Below are 20,139 nucleotides of genomic sequence, written 5' to 3'. Positions count from 1 at the left end.
AATCAGACTTCATATTTGTTGTTTTTATTAAGAGATGTTGACATGTACCAGCACTTGAGAATCATGAACTTTGTTTCATGCTTAAATATCGTGCTGGCACAAAAAAATAGTTCATTTTGCTTTTGCATTCTTCTCGCTACATCTAGTGAAACTTTAAAAGGAATTACCACTGAAAAGAAATCAAGGAAATGATGATAACAGTACCTTTGATAATTGCAAAATGTTACAATATGCATGAAAATATACATGTATTTTAGCCACATCGTATGGAAGTACAAAAACCTCCTCTTGATGAGATATATTCTTACATGTACATATAATTGTGTGCAAAATCAGGCAAAATAGAGGTTGGGTGGTTATCATTGTCCAGTATTTCTGTAGCATTATAATTTCTGTCCTACATTATAAAAAAGTTAATACAATAAATATATATTATATTTTAGTGTTCTGAAATGTTACTTTTAAAATATCTCTATCAGCTGTCGTAATTAAAAAAAAATAAACAATTCTTTCTCTAAAATAATAAAAATTGATCATAAATAAAACATAACTAATTTTACAAAAATGTAGTACAGTGTATTTCATGAGCACATCTTTGTTTCAATAACTGTTAATAACAGGTAACGTAAGTAAGAGAAGAATAGGTTACTTTTCACCTGACTGTTAAAACAACATCCCCTCATAACCAGGAAGATCATTAAAGTGGTTTGAAGTGGTGAGTTTAAAACAATAAATTAACGCCATTTCATGTACTAGACAAAACTTCTAAATACAGAAACTGGAAAGTTTACTAATGATATTGCTTTAGAGCTTCTCCCATGTATGGTTTCTAGTTACCTGGTGATTTATGATGTCTGGACCCCCCCATTTCAAAATATCTGGATCCATCCCTGTATGTTGATTTATTTATGATCAATTAATATTACACTGTAAAGTAAATAACAAATTTAATACATATATTAATATATTACAAATATCATAATTTCATGTATGAAATCTTTAATTAATACTGTACTGCATATGCCAGTAACCATAGTTAGAATAGTTAGAGTACATGTACATGTAAGTTTTCAGTATACATTTCCTGTTCACAGACATACGAATGTAAATGCAATTTTTGCTGAGACATATGACAACTGTTCTCTACTAGCAATGTTTACAGTAGACCTATCACCAATTCTGAAAATTTTAAATCATTGTGTACATTGGAAGTATATGAACAAACTTATGTATACCTTCACTTACCTAATACATTGTACATGTTTGAATGTTCCTGAAAATCGGGTGCCTTGATATCCATCATATTTTCAATCCACTTTCATGGACATAAAATTTCTAACCTAATTGACTGTGTCCTTCATGTGTCATGAAAATCCTGTATCTAACTTTAAGATCTCCATTCTAAATGTATATCTTGGCAATCCACTAAAAAAAGAACCATATTGACAATCAATTATGACTTACATGTATATGGATATAGTACACATGTACATACTGAATATCACATGCGGTATCAACGAAAGATTCCTATGTCAACCCACTTAGGTCTATTGGTCGCGGAGTGATATAGGTCGAGGATTGATACCCCATCAGATACAGATTTTGGCATGTCAAACATATATATTAATTATACTTCAAGTGTGTTCTGTGTATGGCGTGATTTAAGGTATGCAATATAGGTCTAGGGGTGTGATATATGGTATGCCATATAGGTCTAGGGGTGTGATATATGGTATGCCATATAGGTCTAGGAGTGTGATATATGGTATGCCATATACCCGGTAGGTCTAAGGGCGTGGTATATGGTATGCTATATAGGTCTAGGGGTGTGATATATGGTATGCCATATACCCGGTAGGTCTAGGGGTGTAAAATATGGTATGCCATATAGGTCTAGGGGTGTGATATATGGTATGCCATATAGGTCTAGGGGTGTGATATATGGTATGCCATATACCCGGTAGGTCTAAGGGCGTGGTATATGGTATGCTATATAGGTCTAGGGGTGTGATATATGGTATGCCATATACCCGGTAGGTCTAAGGGCGTGGTATATGGTATGCTATATAGGTCTAGGGGTGTGATATATGGTATGCCATATACCCGGTAGGTCTAAGGACGTGGTATATGGTATGCTATATAGGTCTAGGAGTGTGATATATGGCATGCCATATAGGTCTAGGGGTGTGATATAGGGTATGTCATATATATATGTAGGTCTAGGGGAGTGATATGCAGTATATGATGTGCACATCATGTATGACTAAGGGTACGATATAGTGTAGAGGTGTGATATAGGGTATGCGATATACATGTAGGTCTAAGGGTGTGATATACAGTATGGCATATAGGTATAGGGTGTGATATACATTTGTACAGTATGCAATTTAGGTCTAGGGGTACGCGAAATAGGTCTAGGCTTGTGATTTAGGGTATGCAATATAAGTCTAGGGGTGTGATATATGGTATTTAAATCACAGGTCAACCACAATGATAATGATTGAAAATTTGAGAATGGGCAATTTCTAATACAATAAAAATGTAATCAAATCGTTTTTAACGTATTTAGGAAAATTCTTAGTAGTAATGTCATAAGCGGGGACTCTTTATGCTCTAAAAGTTTGTTTGGCTACATATAAATACCTAATTTATACTAGATATCCCTCTTTTTGATAGATCAAGATCAACTACTGAATGTGATAAATATGCCACATGGCTTCATTTCATCCCAATCTAATTCAGGTTAGATTTTAAATGCCCCCTTTTTTTTCCTTTGGCGCATGACTTCATGTGACATAGAAAAAAAAAGGAGGAGCAATTAAGATCTAATTTTAATTACATTTTTGCCTTTCATTCTTACCTTTGAAACAGAAATTGTTTATGTTTCTGCTTTCGAAATCATATTAATTTAACAATTCCATGATTCAAATGTTTATTTTATAGTTTAAATACTTCATATTATTTGCTACATGTACATTTGTATGTTTATTCATGTACATGTACACATTGCTTGCATTTTAAATTCCTGGGATCAAATCAAGCACACACACACACACACACACACACACACACACACACACACACACACACACACACACACACACACACACACACACACACACACACACACACACACACACACACACACACACACACATATATATATATGATTTACATGTATTGAACAGTACAATGTGTATAAAATATAGAACAACTTGAAAACACTTAGCATATGTAAAAATATTTTTATCAAAATTGTTCACAAAAATACCTGTAATTCACAAACACTTTCTGAAACCTTCAAGACCCATCTGGCAGGGGCGGATCCACACACTTTGAAAATGAGGGGTGGCAGCTTGGGTTCCTCAGAAAAAGGGAGTGCTAGGACATCATTTGCCATTTTTGTAAATTTTACACATGAAAATTATAATTTTCCCATAAAAAGGAGAGATGCCAATACTCCACCCCCAGCGCACCATCACTGTAATCATAAACATTAAAACTATACTTGCGTTTTTTGTACATCACAAAAAACGTACATTGCAGCTCCGAAAATCCGTTATTAGAAGCTCCCGACATTCGCAGTATAGTTTTTACTGTCATGATAGAAGTCTACATTTAACTCCTTGGTAAAACTGACAAACAATTAACACTTTCAAACATACAGGACCCATCTTGTAATGGTGGACATTAACAAAATACTAACAACTCAAAGAGTGTACATTGCAGGTAAAAATATCCGTCATTAAAAACTTCCGACATCTTCTTGTGAATGTTTGACCGGGTTGCTCGAATAACCAAAAACCTCGGTGTTAAACGAAAACCAGATTGAAAATTCGAAAACTTCAATAAAACACGTTTTTGGGTGGTATACTTGCTCACTGTGTTATTTAACTACATTTGCAAAAAAGTTTTTTTATAAGTATTCCAGCACTTTCTAGATACCTAACGAAGGTCTGTAATAATCAATATGGCGTCAGTACTTTGAAATTAGTCACTTGTCCTTCCGACGCCATATTGTTTTCGGTTATTGGAGGTATAGTGTGTGACCTGCGTCATGTCAATTAGAAAAAAAAATAGACCTGCTCGCTAAGACAAAATTCAAATAGTTTAAGATAAGCACATAATCATAGAAATATTGCAATTCAACAAATATTACAAAAGCTTTGATGTCATAATACTTCCATCTCTTACGAAAAATAAAGCATCACATATTGATCGACGCGGAATATTTAGGCAGTTCCATGTGGCAATATCCACTTCCGGTTGAATCCCACTTGCCGACGATCTCTAAGTCAAGTTCAGGCTATAAATAGCCTTCCTTGACTAAAAACGCTAAGCAACATCGATTTCAAACTCTGATGAACATCAATTATACTCCAACTGAAAAGTTAACCGAGATACATCGACCTGATTATCTGCCATTTTATAATATACCAAAGTTAATTTTCGTGTGTCCAAATGCCTGTTTTACTGAGGCAAAGACAATTCAAGTCTAGTGTATATCTAAAATCACGTTATTGTCTACTCATTTTACATTTGTACAAGCAGTTAACAAACTCCCAACGGGAACCCATCATAAATAATTAAAAAAAAACATCGCCTATGAATAATGATGTCGATATTTTCATTATATACGTAATTTGTGAAGAAAACCTTAATCAAATTATCGAATTCATATTGTTATCATAAAATATCCGATATCGAATTACTTAAGGCATAACTGGGTACATGTATAGATCTAGATTGAATCATTATTTCTGGGGCTCTCTAGTCATAATTGTACGTGTAAATGTAAAAAAAAGGCTGATATAGTGGTTAATTCATTCTTTGTATTTAGAAATGACCAAATGGATAGTTTCATTTGTTATATTGCAAAATTGTATTGGAGTGATAGGTTTATATATAAAAATAGGTGAGTAGATGTACCATTTTACATTTTAAAACCAGCTATGATAGCGCACGTCAGGGAAATTATGGAAATAGAAATAACACCTATCTGATAAAAATACGGGAAATGAAAAATCCGCTGTTATCTATTGTTTATTTCAAAGGTGACAAATACCATTTATCGTAATGTTCCGCGTCTCTTTCGTGTCGTTACTTTCGAGATAAAATGAAATTGGATAATAAATATGTAATAAATATGAGATATTGGCAAGTAGATTAAGTGTCGAAAAAAAAAGGTCTCTGTACTAAAAATATTCGATTTAAAATCATATTTACCATTTGCCTCTTACGATATTAGGAACAAAATCTAAGACTAGTCTAAGCATACCATTTATCTATCTATCAGCTTAGCGAACAGAAAAAGACAAATTATCATTATTTACCTAGAGAAACGTCTACGAAAAAAATGAATAACTGTTGCCTATATATAAACGAAAATTAATTTTACACACAACTTTTTTATGACAGTGGAAATGAAGTGTCCAATTGAAAATGCGTCTAAATGTTGTATTGTCCGACTGTTTCTTAAATAAGGATGACTCGTTTTCAGATATCTAAATCATCGTCTGTCGGAATAGTGTGATGTCAAAATGTTGAGGGTATAATAATTCCCAATTTACTTGTACATAGGGCCAGAAAGTTCCAAATAGGAAACGAAAACTATATATTTTGTGCATCATAAATAGTTTCATGCATTTTAGTTCATCGAAATATAAAACAAAACTTATGCGTAAATTAGAGCAAATGGTTCTACAAAATCGAGATAGTAACTTATTCAAATTTAAACATATTTCTCTATGATTTGTTCGTTTTATCTATTTCTTGAAGGTTATACATGTATATATCAAATCATTGACGATGTGATATGATTTGTGATAAGTAAATTCACCGGTGCTATATTGGTTGTTGTGTGATTCTGTATGATTTTCTATAACACTAGCTGATTGGTCGAAAGTTTCAACCATTGTTCTCCCTATTTTGGATTGCAGACAACTGGAAGTGCGTCAATCATGTAACCGAGGTTCAATACGGGGAGAAAAATTGTACGCGAGGGCACGATACTAGTATTACCGTAACGATGAATCTTCTTCGAATCTTCGACAAGAGATATCCGTAACAAGAGAAACACAGATGAATTGCAAAAAAAATTGAATAATGTTAAAATTGATATACATAAATTCAGTCCAAATTTCTTCTACTACAAAGCGATGTTTTGTGCAAAATAATGAAAATGACACACACACACACACACACACACACACACACACACAAAAAAAAAAATGGATTTGGCGATCCATCTTAGAAGACTTTTCTGATGTTTCCCCGGTCCAGGAGCAAAAAAATCCTGAACGTAACAGCCAAACAACAAAGTACCACCGTGTTATATAATGAAGAAACATCGTGATAATGTTTGTGTTTTGCTGCCATGTGCGATAGGCAATATTGTTGGTTTGTATACGACAGGGAGTGTACTTAGTGTGTGTAGCATAGAATTTTTTTTCAGAATACAATTTTATGAGAGATCTGAACTGTTGTGAATATGATCATTTAAGGCAAATAAAAAACAGCTATGATGATAAAATAGACACAAGAGGTAAACATTTGTTCATATCAAATAGTATGAGAATATTAATTGGTAGAGTGTTTGATGATTCAAAAGTTTACTTGCTACAAAACTATTGGTTCAAGCCACTGCAGATGTACGTAACAGTGTCAGAATGCATGTTTCAAAATATACTAAAAAAATTGAAATTGCTGACTTTCTACCATTTTTTTTACTGACATTATATACTGCAAATTTTCATTTACTTTAATGGCATCTTTTGTTCAACCAAGACAAAAACATATCTGTTAAAGGTTACATTATATATACCTTCTCTATTACATAACACAAAGTATTACTAAATTATGATATGCACCTTTGATAATCCACTCAATTTGATACTGAGATAAACATGTAGTAAACAAAATAGACAAAGGGGAGAAATTTTAAACAAATAATAAATTTCACACACAAAAACTCTTTAATATTTACTTCAACAAATATAAGAATGATGTAGTTTGTTCTGTTTTCCCACTCTATTTTTAGTTGTGGATAAAAACTAATTCAGATCAATTCCCATATCAATATCTTTTACAATATTTTGATCAATGCTTTTTATTTCGTATCAAAAATACCCATTTCGAATTTCCATCCCAGGGGCAGATCCAGGATTTTTTATTAAGGGGGCACGGAGATAAGCTGTCGTTAAGCAGAGCAAGGCGAACAATTGTTTTCGGTTAAATTTTGAAATACACTTCAAGAGTGGGTGTAATGTAGATATCTATTGTGGTAAAATTAGCGAGAAATTATAGTTTCAACCTAATTAAAACCGCCTAAATCAACCCCTCGAAACCCATGCTTTGCAAATTTTAGGGGGCACGCCCGTCAAGCCCCCGGCTGAATACACCCCTGCATCCTTCACTTTAGGATGATCGTAACGGCCGTTACGGTCATCCACTTCACCCTAGTGATTATACTCCATTGTGAAATCTATGCGAAATGTCATAGAGTGTTTATGTTTCAATATTTTCAGGGGTATTAGTCGGTAGTAGGTGGTTTCATACAAATCAAAGACCGATCCAATCAATAATCAATGGCAAACACAACCTTACAGTAGATATCTTGTGGAGAAACATGCAGGAAGGCTACACATTGTACAATTCTCAAGAAGGTATCTTCAAGATTTCTTATGTAACGATTTAAAGAAAGCTACATGTATGCTGCGATTGCAATGAAACATCTTTTTTTCAAGAAAAATCATGTTTAAATAAATCTAGAAACACGAGCTTAGTATAATAATAAAGTAAATATTTAGTTCTTTGTTCCATTAATTTCATCGTTTTCTGGGCTTTTTATGAATAACACATAAATGTATCTGATGAGATTAATAAAAATTATAATTAGTTTAGTTTGGAAAATATGGAGAATTTTTTTTGATCGTATTTGTATACTTTAACGTTTTAAAAAAAATGTTTTGCAGCATTGTCTTTAATGGACGACGGAGCAATGATAATATTTGAAGTAAGCGGAGGAGTACGGAGCTGTTTAACAGGGTTTGGTTGGGCCATCCCAGTCATTAGTATCGGAACTCTACCCGGAACTTTGACAAATAGCGAAATCTCAACGACGCATTGTGTTAGAGCACTAGAAAGTGCTGCAAGAAAAATTCAACATGTAGATATCGGTAGCAGGTTGCTTTCTGAATCTCATGAGTACTCGACTGTTCTACTGTCCACACTATATAAAATACAATGGAAAGATGCCATTCTTGTTTATGACGACGAAACGGGTAGGCAGTGCATGCAAGATATTATTTATTTCCTCTTACGAGTACATCGAAAGTATAACTCATTGGCTGAACAATGTGTGTCATCTAACACTAAATACGCACATGTACATACAATTAGTCTTCCCTGATGTAATGAGCATGATAAAATCTGTACAGCAATTTTTTTTTTAAAACATTACCTGTGCAAAAAACAGGGAGTTGACCGTAACCTCTGACCTTTTTGAACTGGAGCAGCCCAAGATAACTCCAGTTCTGCCAAATGAAAGCATCTATTGAATTAGTAACAGTTAAACTTAATCTCTTTGGACATTCGAATATACACTACACTTCAGTTCAACAAGGTCAGAGGTCACAGCCAACTCACTGCAATATTGTCAAGTAGATTTCTTGTTCGAACAAAACACTCATCAAAATCTATCAAAGTACAATAACAAGTATAAAGCCATACAAGCAAATGTTCTACCTAGATTCTGCTGTTCCTAACCTATACTGTATGTACAAAATACGCTTACGTTACATTGTCCTACAAGTTTGCTTATGATAGTTTTTATTTGTCAGAGAAAATAGAACGGAATTCAGATCGATCGACTTCCATCCTACATAACTATCATGTCATTCCCATTTTAGAGTCTATAATCAGTATTTTACCAGATATACTCAACCCAGATGGCATTTTTCTAACAATGTACAAAATTGACAATACACATACAACTGAAGATCTTCACAGTTTTCTGCATAACATACACGAGAGTACATCTAAAGACCTGTGTATTGTGGTGGTCTGTAGTACCGAAATGATGACAAGACTGATGCATGTGGTACGTTTGATAATGTTTTTCCTTGAAGTCATAGATTTCAATTTAAACTTAGTGGTAAACATACATGTATAATGTTAATTGTATTAAAGGTGTTTTACGGGAATGTATGCATATAAATAAAATCCGAGACGATGTCGAGGTCGAAATATTTTCTAAAATAATGTGGTATTCAGTTATTACACCACCATCTGGAATATGTATTTGCGTGGTTTTGAGAAATTTGCGCATGCGCATTGAAAAGTTTTTACAATATACAGGTTGATAAATCATGCAATGGGTGAAATGTATATAGGTCATGTGTTTGGGTGGTTCAGTATTCATCAAATTGATTAGGTTTAATCCTGGTTTGCCCACTTTTAATTACCCCAATTATAAATCAGTTGTACAAACAAAAAAGATGAAGGGTACACTGACCATGAATTTGTATAGTCCGTTTCTATGTGTGTCATACATGTGTGTATCTATGTGTGTAATAAATGTATGTTTCTATGTGTGTCATACATGTGTGTTTCTATGAATACTTGAAGCAATAGTTGCTTGCTTTTTTAATGTGTAAAAATGTGGAATAAAGTTCATATCTTAATATTTTTTTTTAAATATTACAAAATACTACCGAACAGTCTATACTAAAGAAAATGTTTTTATTTCATCTTTTTACTTATCTTCCAAATGTTCTGGTAGAAGTGGCCACTTTATAAGTACAATTAATAAGTAAGAAACTAAATGAAAATTGAAAAAAAAATCAAATTAAGGAAATATCTTTTTTTACTTATCAGACATTAATATGCAAACATAATATAAAAATATTCAATTTCAGTATTAATGATATAAAGGGTATGATGAAGTACAAATTTTAAAAAATTTCAAGTGATATTTTCACTAAAACTCAGATATATGTAAACCGTGAGTTTATTTCCCGCGACTTTTTTTTCCTGTGACTTTTTATAACGTTTATAACTGTTGCTGATATATGAAAATGGATTTTCTGCTCTGAACATGAGCTAAGTTTTTGAACGCTACAATAATGATGCATGCGTCCTGTGATTGCCGTTTCACAACTGTTCAAGGAGACATTTTATTTGACCTTATTGTAGAAATCTGTATGCTTTAACAAAGTTATTTTGACTTAATTTGCTATATTTGATTCTTTCTGGGGGGAGAACTTTTATGGGTGTTGATGATTTTGGTTTAACCTTGTGTTATACACGTCATATGCGCTGCAGTCAAATAAAATTGAATGCTGAGAATCGTTTAGGTTACATCGACTGCTTGCATTAAATGTTGTCAGCAAGAAATGGTACCATACATTTCATTTTTTCTATTGATGCTATGTACTGTACAGTAACATAGTGCATATATAATGCATATTTTTATCATCACATTTTCCTATTATTTATTTATTCATTCATATTCGTATTTTTTCTATCATTATTGTTTAAAGCTCTTATTTACACATAACGAAGTTTGTGTACTATTTGTACATTTATTTGTAACCTCTATCTAGGGAGATGCATTTTCCTATTAATTCAATAGTTGAACATAATATTCTTTATCAGATTTTACAGGGAAAATACTGGTAAAAATTATACCTACATTTCAGAAACAAACTTTAATCGTTAAAATAACACAACCATGTTTATTTAAACCATTAACTAAAAGTGGGCAAACCAGGATGTTACCGAACAATTAAGGATATGGCAAAAAATTACAATTTTGATTTAGGCTAAAATGTGATAAATGACTCTACAAATATTACATTTAAGTTCGGGGATAATGCGTACGCGCTATACTTGCATACTGCCCAATAGGTACAATGTTTAGAAAATAACAATGTCAACTAAATCTCGTGAACACTTAATTGACTTTTGTAGCCATGTGTAAAATAAGATAAAAAGGTGTATCAAAACGAAAAACGCAATGCTTACCATTAGAGCTACATCTTATATACATAAAAGATGTCGTTTTATCTATAAGAAGCCAAAATACAATCATTTTCGCAGGCGAACAACTTTGACAAGCTACACAGGCGAGAGACTGCTCTGTACTACAATTCAAGGTGGTTGATATTTAATGTTGGAAATAAGCCTCCTGACAACACTTCATTCCTGTCTAATCTATTTAATGTTGCAATGCTATCCCTACCTTCAGATCAATCACTGCCGTACATTCCACAATATTTGGTAAGTTCTGTTAGCGGACATACTATAAATCTAACAACCTTTTAAAAGACGTCTTATGGTGCTACATGTAACATTTTGTTTTTTTTTAACACAATTTTTAATTGGTGTTATATGTAGTAACTTCAAACAAGTTTTTAATCTATGACGGTATATCAGGGTACTATTTTAACACAAATGGAAAAAGTTAACCCAGGGTTGGGATTAAGGCTTTAATTTGCAAAAACGCCAATTGGTTATCGTATATATTACTAATTCCCATAAGATTCAATGTTAATTTAAAAATATTCAATGGCTTCACTGGACTTTACCTTAACTTCAACCTACAGAAGACTATATATCAACGTGATTCTACATATATTAGCTCACAATCTTCAGAATGGCATATGGAGTTAACAGACTTGCAATGCAGCACTGATCACCGGAAGTGAAGGGTCTATAAATAACATGGGATACACCAGTGTTTTCACACATTAGGGATATAATTAGAAATCATTATGGACATAAGCCTTTACAGCACAAGAAGAATAAAGCACTTATAAAATGCTCAGAAACAGTTTTAATTTTTGAAATAAAAATTTTTTCTCAGCGCTATGAGGAACAGGAGGTAATTTCTGCCTAGGAGTATTTTTTTGCGTACGTTCCAAATGCTTATTGGTTGAATTTGTGGCGTGCAACCTATATGATTAAGGCAAATTTATTTTAAACAGTTGTATGGTTATTTGTGTCGGTCACTCATCGAATTCCATATATTTATTGTTTGCTTTCAGACATTGCAATATATGTTATACCAAATTTCGGAAAGCGATTTCATTATGGAGACATACGGATCTGGATGCTTAAACAACTCAATGATCTTACAACTTTCAAAGGATGTAGCTGCTCTCTGGTCAAAGGTACAAGTCAAATAACACACTACTGTTTAGATCCCGGCGTACAAAGGCATGGACGCGCTTCCGAAAATTAAACTTAATTTCTGGATTTAATGTGTTATATGTAGTACAAATAAAAACTCTGGTCGGGATATAACCTTTAAAGAAAGTGCATAACGAACAATTCACTAGCAACTTAAGAAAAGAAAACATTATACACACAAATAAAAAGAAACAAAAGAAAAGAGTGAAAAGTGGTAAGGGCAGTGACAGGGTCTATAATCCATATTTTACTCTGCTGAAGAAAATGAGGATTTAAGCTTCAGATATAAACTGCCTACTGCAACAGGCTTTTATCACTTAAACAAAGTATTTTCCTTATACACAAATACTAATGCATAGCAGAGCGATTTTTGAAAAAGGTATAGTATGTAATTAAGTCTTCTTCAAATTTTACGTCACCACAAAATTTATTGCAGATTAGGAAGTCTTACATAGAATCCATCAGATTTCCGATACGCACGCTCATGTTCCATCAACAACAGACATCTTTAGATACCGTTGGATTTGTTTCGTTAGATGGATATGTTGATTTGTTCAGTAACATTTTTCCAAATGTCAATCACGGTTTAAATGGAAAATTATTAACAATCACAACGTTAGAGGTGAGTGAAGTTTTGTCATGTAAGTCGTACTGTGTTAAAGTGGTCCCAATAACGGGTTATTATATCAATATTTCAAAATCGGAGAGACAAAAAAAAAGAAGTGAAATTAATGGAGAAAAAACAACAAACAAGCCCATCAGTTCAACATACAACAAACTGTGACCTGGACTCCCGACAACTTAGCTGGATCTTGAACGTACGCCCCGTTAGGTCCGGCGTATGACAAGACGTGTTTTATAGCCGAACTTGCTTCCTTTAGGGTTCAATTTGCAATGATGTCGGTTCAAATTAAGTACGTTTTGCACGATATCGATATCACTAAATACAAAACAATTGTTAATGTTAATTGTACGATCGTTAGACTACATTCTATGTATTGTAATAGAGGGACAGGTGCAACTGGTGAATAAATCATTTTATCTTTCATGATAGCAGTGCCTATAGTAGCAAGTATCTATAATATCAACATTCATTCATGATTAAATATTATTTCATCAACCAACTTGACTCTCAGTGTTATTCGAGATTAGTTCAATTAGAATTACAATTCTTGAATTCATGTCACAATATTTCCTAGTTAGAATCAGGCAGGTGTTGATACACCTTAAACATAACTTTCTATTTCTGAAACGTATTCAACACAGCTTGAAAATACTCTGAATTTAAGGAGGTAGAGCTAGGGTAAGGAACACAACTCTTACAAATCGTGTGACAGTTTGTATTCAGCATTTACATCAATCTTATGTAAGCATCTAATTAACTTGGATTCATTTTATTCTGCTTCAAACGAAAGCTTGAAAGGCTAGGGTGAAATTGAATATGGTACAAACATATCCCCGACTTTAAGAGTTATGTTCCTTACCCTAGGTCTACCTCCTTAAATAACAGTTCTGAGATAAACTTACCCGATTCCTACATTGATTGGTATAAATTAGAATGGAAAGTAATTGTGTTGACAGGTGGCTTAGTGCCAATCGTTGCATTAATTTTATCTTGCTTGGAGGCTGTCAGTCCAGCTAAACAAACAGAAAAGAAGTTTAGATTCAGCCATTTTTATGATCAGTTTCTGTATGCCTATGGATGTATTTTCATGCAAGGTATTTAGCAATCAGTGCACAATCGCTTGTAACATATATATGTGTAAAACTTTAAAGGCAAGCTGATAATGAAGCTTTTTAGAAAGTTTCGATACCTTTTGGCAGAAAAGAAAAGAAAAATTTCGTAAACGTTCGCATGTAAGGGATAACATGTAAACTAGTGTATTCTGATCACTCACGACTAGATATTATAATCGTCTCCTATTATTGAAGAGTTTAGAAACTACACGAACATAAAGTCAATAAAAATGTAATACATTTGAGGCGCGCAGCCAGAGATTTTGGAAAGGGGAACCAAGAAAATGGGGAGTTTTATATTGTTTTCCCATTTCTACTAAAATAAAAAAAAAAATAGTAGAATTTTCAAGCTAAGGGGACTCTGAACTCGAACACCAAGATTTAGCATCGCTAGTTCCTATCAACGTGTAATGTACATGTTTTTCAGGTAGTCCAAAAGAGCACACGTCACAGACATCTAAGACGATGGTATGTTGTTGGTGGCTGTTTTGTATTATTCTAGGAGCAACATATTGCGGTAATTTGATAGCTTACCTGACTGTAAATAAACAAACTCCTCCGTTTCATTCCCTCGACACTATGGTTGAGCAGGACGATTACCAATGGGGCACACTAGGAGGAACATACTGGGTTACTTGGTTTGAGGTATATTTTTCGTCAAGTACTAGTTCGGAAATTTTATTCAAACACCACCAATATATAGCATGGCATTGGATATATATATATATATAAACTTAATCACACGAAAACACTTTTAGACAATGAATTATTGCATTAACCATAATATATAAACTGAATTTATACTGTATTCTTTCTTTTATTTGAGTGCACTATATTTTTCATTGTTCGTGATTATCATCCACATCATTACCATCAGATATAATCGACTACTCTGTTACGATTTTTTCTGCTCTTAACGTGTTAACGTGCTTAAGAAAACAAATTACAATAAATAAAAAATAAAAGCAAAGCAACAAAAAAAAAAAAAAAAATAAATAAAAAAGAAAATAAAAAAAATATATCAGCACATTAAGCATGTAATGACTTATCACTTAAAACACGAACATTAAAAAAAAAACAAAAAAAAAACAAAAAAGAAAAAAACATTATCAGCACATTAAGTATGTAATGATTTATCACTTAAAACACGAACATTTAGACCTGCATATTATGTATGTACTTCTTTTCAGCATTCAAGAAACCCTGTATTACAGAAGGTCTGGAGCGGAATGAGGAAATTCAATAAGACCGACAGTAGAGTTTTAAGTCCTTCCACTAAACAACACATGACCAAAGTTAAGGAAGGGAAATACGGCTATATAGGAGAACGTTCCTATTCAGATATAATTACATCAGAATCATGTGATCTTCAGGTGGCTGACGAGGAATTTCTTCCTTTACAGTATGGTTTCGGTCTACCTCGAAATTCACCATTTACAAATATGTTTTCTGATATGTAAGTATTGTTATCCTTGTGTCATAAAACATGTTCAAATAATTATTATAAATTATTTAATGATGCAAGTGAAATATAACATTATCAAGTATGAAAAAGGGAAACAGATATAGTGAAACGCTACAGATGCACCGTCATATATAACATTTATATAAAAAAAAAAGAAAATACTTTCAGAGTTCACAAAAAAGTCATCACCAGGTGAACCCCTTTTTTCGAGTAAGCGCTAAAAACAGTGGATATATAACTTTTGCTGATAACAAAAATAATTAATCCACTGTTACAGTAACAGAACGATTACACTTGCCACTTTTTGTTATACACTTAAGAAGACAATTTCGTCAAATATGTAGTTTTAACGCCCTGTTTTAGCTTTCACTAATCTACACAGACCTGAAACAAAAACCTTGCAGTTTACCTTAGAGACTGTTTCTAAATAACTGTCAACCAACCATCTTACATGTTTGTGTAATAATGAAATGATTGTCACCGACGTAAAAAATATACATAAGAAAGTTACTGTGAAGTCCACGAGATAATTGCGATCATCCAAGCATACGAATGCCTTATATTGCAAATGTACGGGTCGGTCTGTAATTTTTCTTTATACAATACTTGAATTTGTGACATACTTTTAAACGCATTTTTAATTACAACTAAAAGTTTTTTTGAATATGTAGGGAATATAAAAAAAAATTGATTACAGTTATAAAAATGACACTTGTTTTTTAAAAGGATTCTGAATATGCATGAAACAGGATTAATGAAAATATGGAAGCAAAGGAACTGGCCACAACAAAGTTTCTGTTCTGGAAGTTTAGTCAATGAAGCCAAGCCAATAACATGGATTGATATACAAACTGCATTCGGTTTCCTAGGAATAGGAGTAGTTCTTAGTGTTCCCGTTCTGATAGTGGAAATATGTGTATCTACATTTAAAAGAAAGAAACTGACACTTGATGCCTGTTCGTCGAACAGTTACGATAATGGTGCATTAACTTTGAACGAAAGGAGATTATCTAATCACAGCCAACTAGGCAAACACATTTGATTTTGATATTCTTTATATGATATACAAACACACACACACTGAACCGCTTTATGGAAAGAAAACGGAAATAAATCGAAAATGGATCAAATGTTATGGTTTAAAATACTCCAAGGCAGCTAAACCTTTCAACATGGACTAAGATAAGATTAGAAAACTTTTTGAATTGGCATATCATCAATGCAAACACAAGCTCAAATGGGCTTTTTACCGAATATATCTTTTCTTAAACTTTAGAAACTACAGGAAGAACACTAACATGTCTCTAATTGGTTTTTTACAATGGGTCATTTTTCTTTGAATAAAGTTTCACCTGTTCTTCTTTCAATTTATCAGGAAAACAAGTATTTCTAATTTACATATTAACAGGAGTGGTAAGTTGAGGTACTAAACAAGATGTAGAATGTTTTACAATTGTTGCTTAATACCATCAGAACCTATGATCTTATTCACATTGATTTTATTTGATTTTTTTTCTACATTTTTATTAGATACCTTGGTTCCCTTCATTACTCTTTTGAAACACAAAATTGTATTATCATTTCAAATGATATTTCATGTATACTGGGATGGTATAAGGGGTCATGTGCAACATCTGCTCAGATTTTGTCGGCTACTGTGAGGAAAAAATATTAAATACGTGAGACACGTCTACGAATTGTTTATAGTTTTGTCATTTTCACGTAGTACAATTATTTGCTCTCCACAGTTCCCTTATTTAGAAAAGAATGGCTTGACTGTTTTCTTACATTTTTTTTAATCCTCCAGAGCAACGTTCTAAAAATTAAAATTTCATGGATTTCTTTTTTAGGTTTGTTACCAAATTTCTTTGCTGCCTAAATTTCTCCCAATTTTTGTCACTCCGGTTTTTAGTAAATTTAGTATATAGCATTTTCTTTTAATATATGACCCCTTAAGTTCCTTATTTATACAGGAAAGTGGTTTCTACGTTAACTTCTAGGTTTTATTTGAGCATGTTTGTCTAAAATGTTAACAAACTTATTTTCATAATCACAGTACACATTGTTGAAATCTGTATCATTACAATTTTCAGTAATTTTAATTGAATGTAAATCTTGCAAAATCATTTATATCAAATTCTATAAATGTTAACTGGCAAATTACCTCATACATGGGTTGAAATAATATTGTGATAATCACTGCTGCACGAATATTATTACTGAATATTAGGTCTATTTAGACTTTGGATCACCCTGGGTCCTCTTTCTGAAAATTGTATTATTAAGTTAAAAGAAACAAAACAGTTCTTGATAATAACGTTTATGAACAGTGTTTATGTGAAACTTTAAATGAATAGTAAGTCGTCAACAAATATGCCCTGATGTAACTTAAAAACGAATAAGAATTATTGACATTGATTGTACAAATCTCACATTGCAAAAGTAATTGGTGCACATAGATCAAATATCCATTGTGATATGATGCTCGACAAGTGTTTTACATTTACGATAAATGCAGTTGTTATACTTTTAAAAAAATAAAAATGTAGACATTTTCTTTAAAACACATATTTATCTTCATACATTCTTACTACACAAAACAAAACATCGCGTCTCAGTTTGTCATGAACTTAGTATGTCATGAATGATATTCGTGATTTATGCATTTATAGGAGGATATTTGTTTTAATGATCTGCATTTTATTCATGTTACTTTTTGATAATGTTTTAAGATTTTGATATCGGCAACATACACAGTTATCATAAATTGTACAAAAAGAAAGTACAAGGGGGATACCAAGTGTACTTTGCTCACAGTTGTTCTAGTTTTATTTTGTGATGGTTTTGTTTTCATGCCAATGACTTATTTTGTATTTATTTACTTGCCAATCGTTCAGATAATTTAATTGAATTAAATGAAGTTTAATTTAGTTTTTAATTGAAGCTTATCCGTGTTAATAAACATCATAAAATAATTGTCATTAATTTGTTTGTTTAATCATTTCACATACTAAGCAGTATTTTGATAACCCATAGGTGCAAAATGACGACAGCACATAATAGGATCGATATTTGAAAAAACAAATCATAAATGTTTCATCAAAAATTTCATTCATTGGTTTTAGAGGAGTGCGGATTAGAAAAACCCAAAGAGCCACTCAAATCGAAAAAAAAAATTAAGCAATGGCAATATGGCATGGAAAGTACAACAGTCCTTAATGTATACACAAACACCGTTCAACAACACTCACGAGGTACAATACTCATCTCAATTGGCCTAACATTTCTTAATACTAATTCTTTATATTTAACGTGTATGCTTACACAACTGCCTTATTCAGGGATATCTTTTTATAATTCAGTCGTTTAACAAGGACCTATCATACAAACATCCAGTCGAGTTAATAAAAGACCAAGAAAAACAAAGCAAAACAAAACAGAATAAATCGTGCTGTACAAAAAATATTAAATTATAATGGTGAGCTAGCTTTTTGGACTTGTATCATTTTTAAAAATAATGACTGAATCGCCAGATAAATATGTTTCTTATTTGGCATGAAAATTAGTAAATATGTAAAAATCATTACAATACTATTTTAAAGAGCAAAATCTAGAATATTAATCAAGACAACGTTGGAAACCACTTGTTTTTTCCCATAATAGAATAAAGGTCAGTAACGAATTTTATCTTTGAATTATTACTGCTTATCTCATTTAATTTGTTTACGAGTTTATTCGGTAAATATAAGCTCTAAACTGCAATCATTTTTGATAATGTGTTCATCTGTGCAAATAAATTTGATTATAGTAAACATGCAATAATGACGTATTGGGATATCTAATTCGGTTGATTGGTGCATCATTCCAGGCCATCACTTGAAAGATGTCCTAATACTGTTATATAGTAGAACTCTCGACCTGTTAAACGACTATTGATTTCAATTCAGTGGTGCGCATGAAATGAGTATTTGTCTTTTATAACTTCATCATAACACCACCAATTGCAAAGTGGGTTCTCCGCAAGTACTTCAATACTTACTTCCGAGACGCAGATTGGTAACCATCTCGAATCCGCTTTTTCTCCGACAACGACGCATGCAATTAAAAATATTTCACAAAATGTTAATGAAGAACTGGTTTGATGACACTGCTTGTGGATCGATCAAAGATTTCCGAGGGTTATCACCAACCCAGTAGTCAGACTTGTCTGACCCCGAATTATTAAACATTTTGTTTATCATAATTATCAAAATTTTGACAGAACCTCTCAGCGATAGATGTGTCTTCCCTTTTCGTTAGTTTAGGTTTTGAGTATTTCTTGTATACAACTAAAGTTTGGATTTATATCTACCATATATATTTACTTCTATTACTGCTGATGAGAAATTATTCCTTGAAACATGTGCACAGCTCACCGAAATTTGCAATGTATATAATTAATGTTTTTGTATTTATTACATATCCCAATTGTGCTGCTCCTAAATATTAATCTAAATCAATTTGCAGATTTGGTGTAGCAGACATGGCCTTCGCCATTTTAATAAGGAGATACATTTCAATGATACTTTTACAGAATCTGTTTACCATACTAATATTAAAATTAAGCACTTCATATCTTTTTATTTTTATCAAAACATAGACTTTATTTTAATAAAAAAAATGTGGGTGTCCATCCTTTATCCATTACTCCACCTACACTACTGAATTGAACTGGGTGAAACCTTTACAGACTATTTATTGCATAT

At 32.4% G+C, this 20,139-nt stretch overlaps 1 protein-coding gene across 1 annotated transcript; it reads left to right on the top strand.

Annotated features, from left to right (window-relative positions):
- The first annotated feature begins 691 nt into the window (after positions 1 to 691).
- LOC148609482 (uncharacterized) lies at positions 692 to 18,355 on the top strand. Its single transcript, XM_088541339.1, has 12 exons — positions 692 to 715; positions 7,527 to 7,664; positions 7,974 to 8,282; positions 8,910 to 9,100; positions 11,101 to 11,280; positions 12,048 to 12,173; positions 12,629 to 12,814; positions 13,482 to 13,495; positions 13,682 to 13,911; positions 14,357 to 14,574; positions 15,120 to 15,385; positions 16,121 to 18,355. Exons 2-12 carry the CDS (start codon positions 7,628 to 7,630, stop codon positions 16,434 to 16,436), a joined length of 2,073 nt encoding a protein of 690 aa, XP_088397465.1. The 5' UTR covers positions 692 to 715; positions 7,527 to 7,627; the 3' UTR covers positions 16,437 to 18,355.
- The last annotated feature ends 1,784 nt before the right edge of the window (positions 18,356 to 20,139 follow it).

This window comes from Perna viridis, chromosome 8 (assembly GCF_037379345.1).
Source record: "Perna viridis isolate PV_CMFRI_1.1 ecotype Kerala chromosome 8, ASM3737934v1, whole genome shotgun sequence".
Taxonomy (NCBI): domain Eukaryota; kingdom Metazoa; phylum Mollusca; class Bivalvia; order Mytilida; family Mytilidae; genus Perna; species Perna viridis.
Note: the sequence above shows the minus strand (reverse complement) of the source record. Positions and strands in the feature narration are given on the sequence as shown.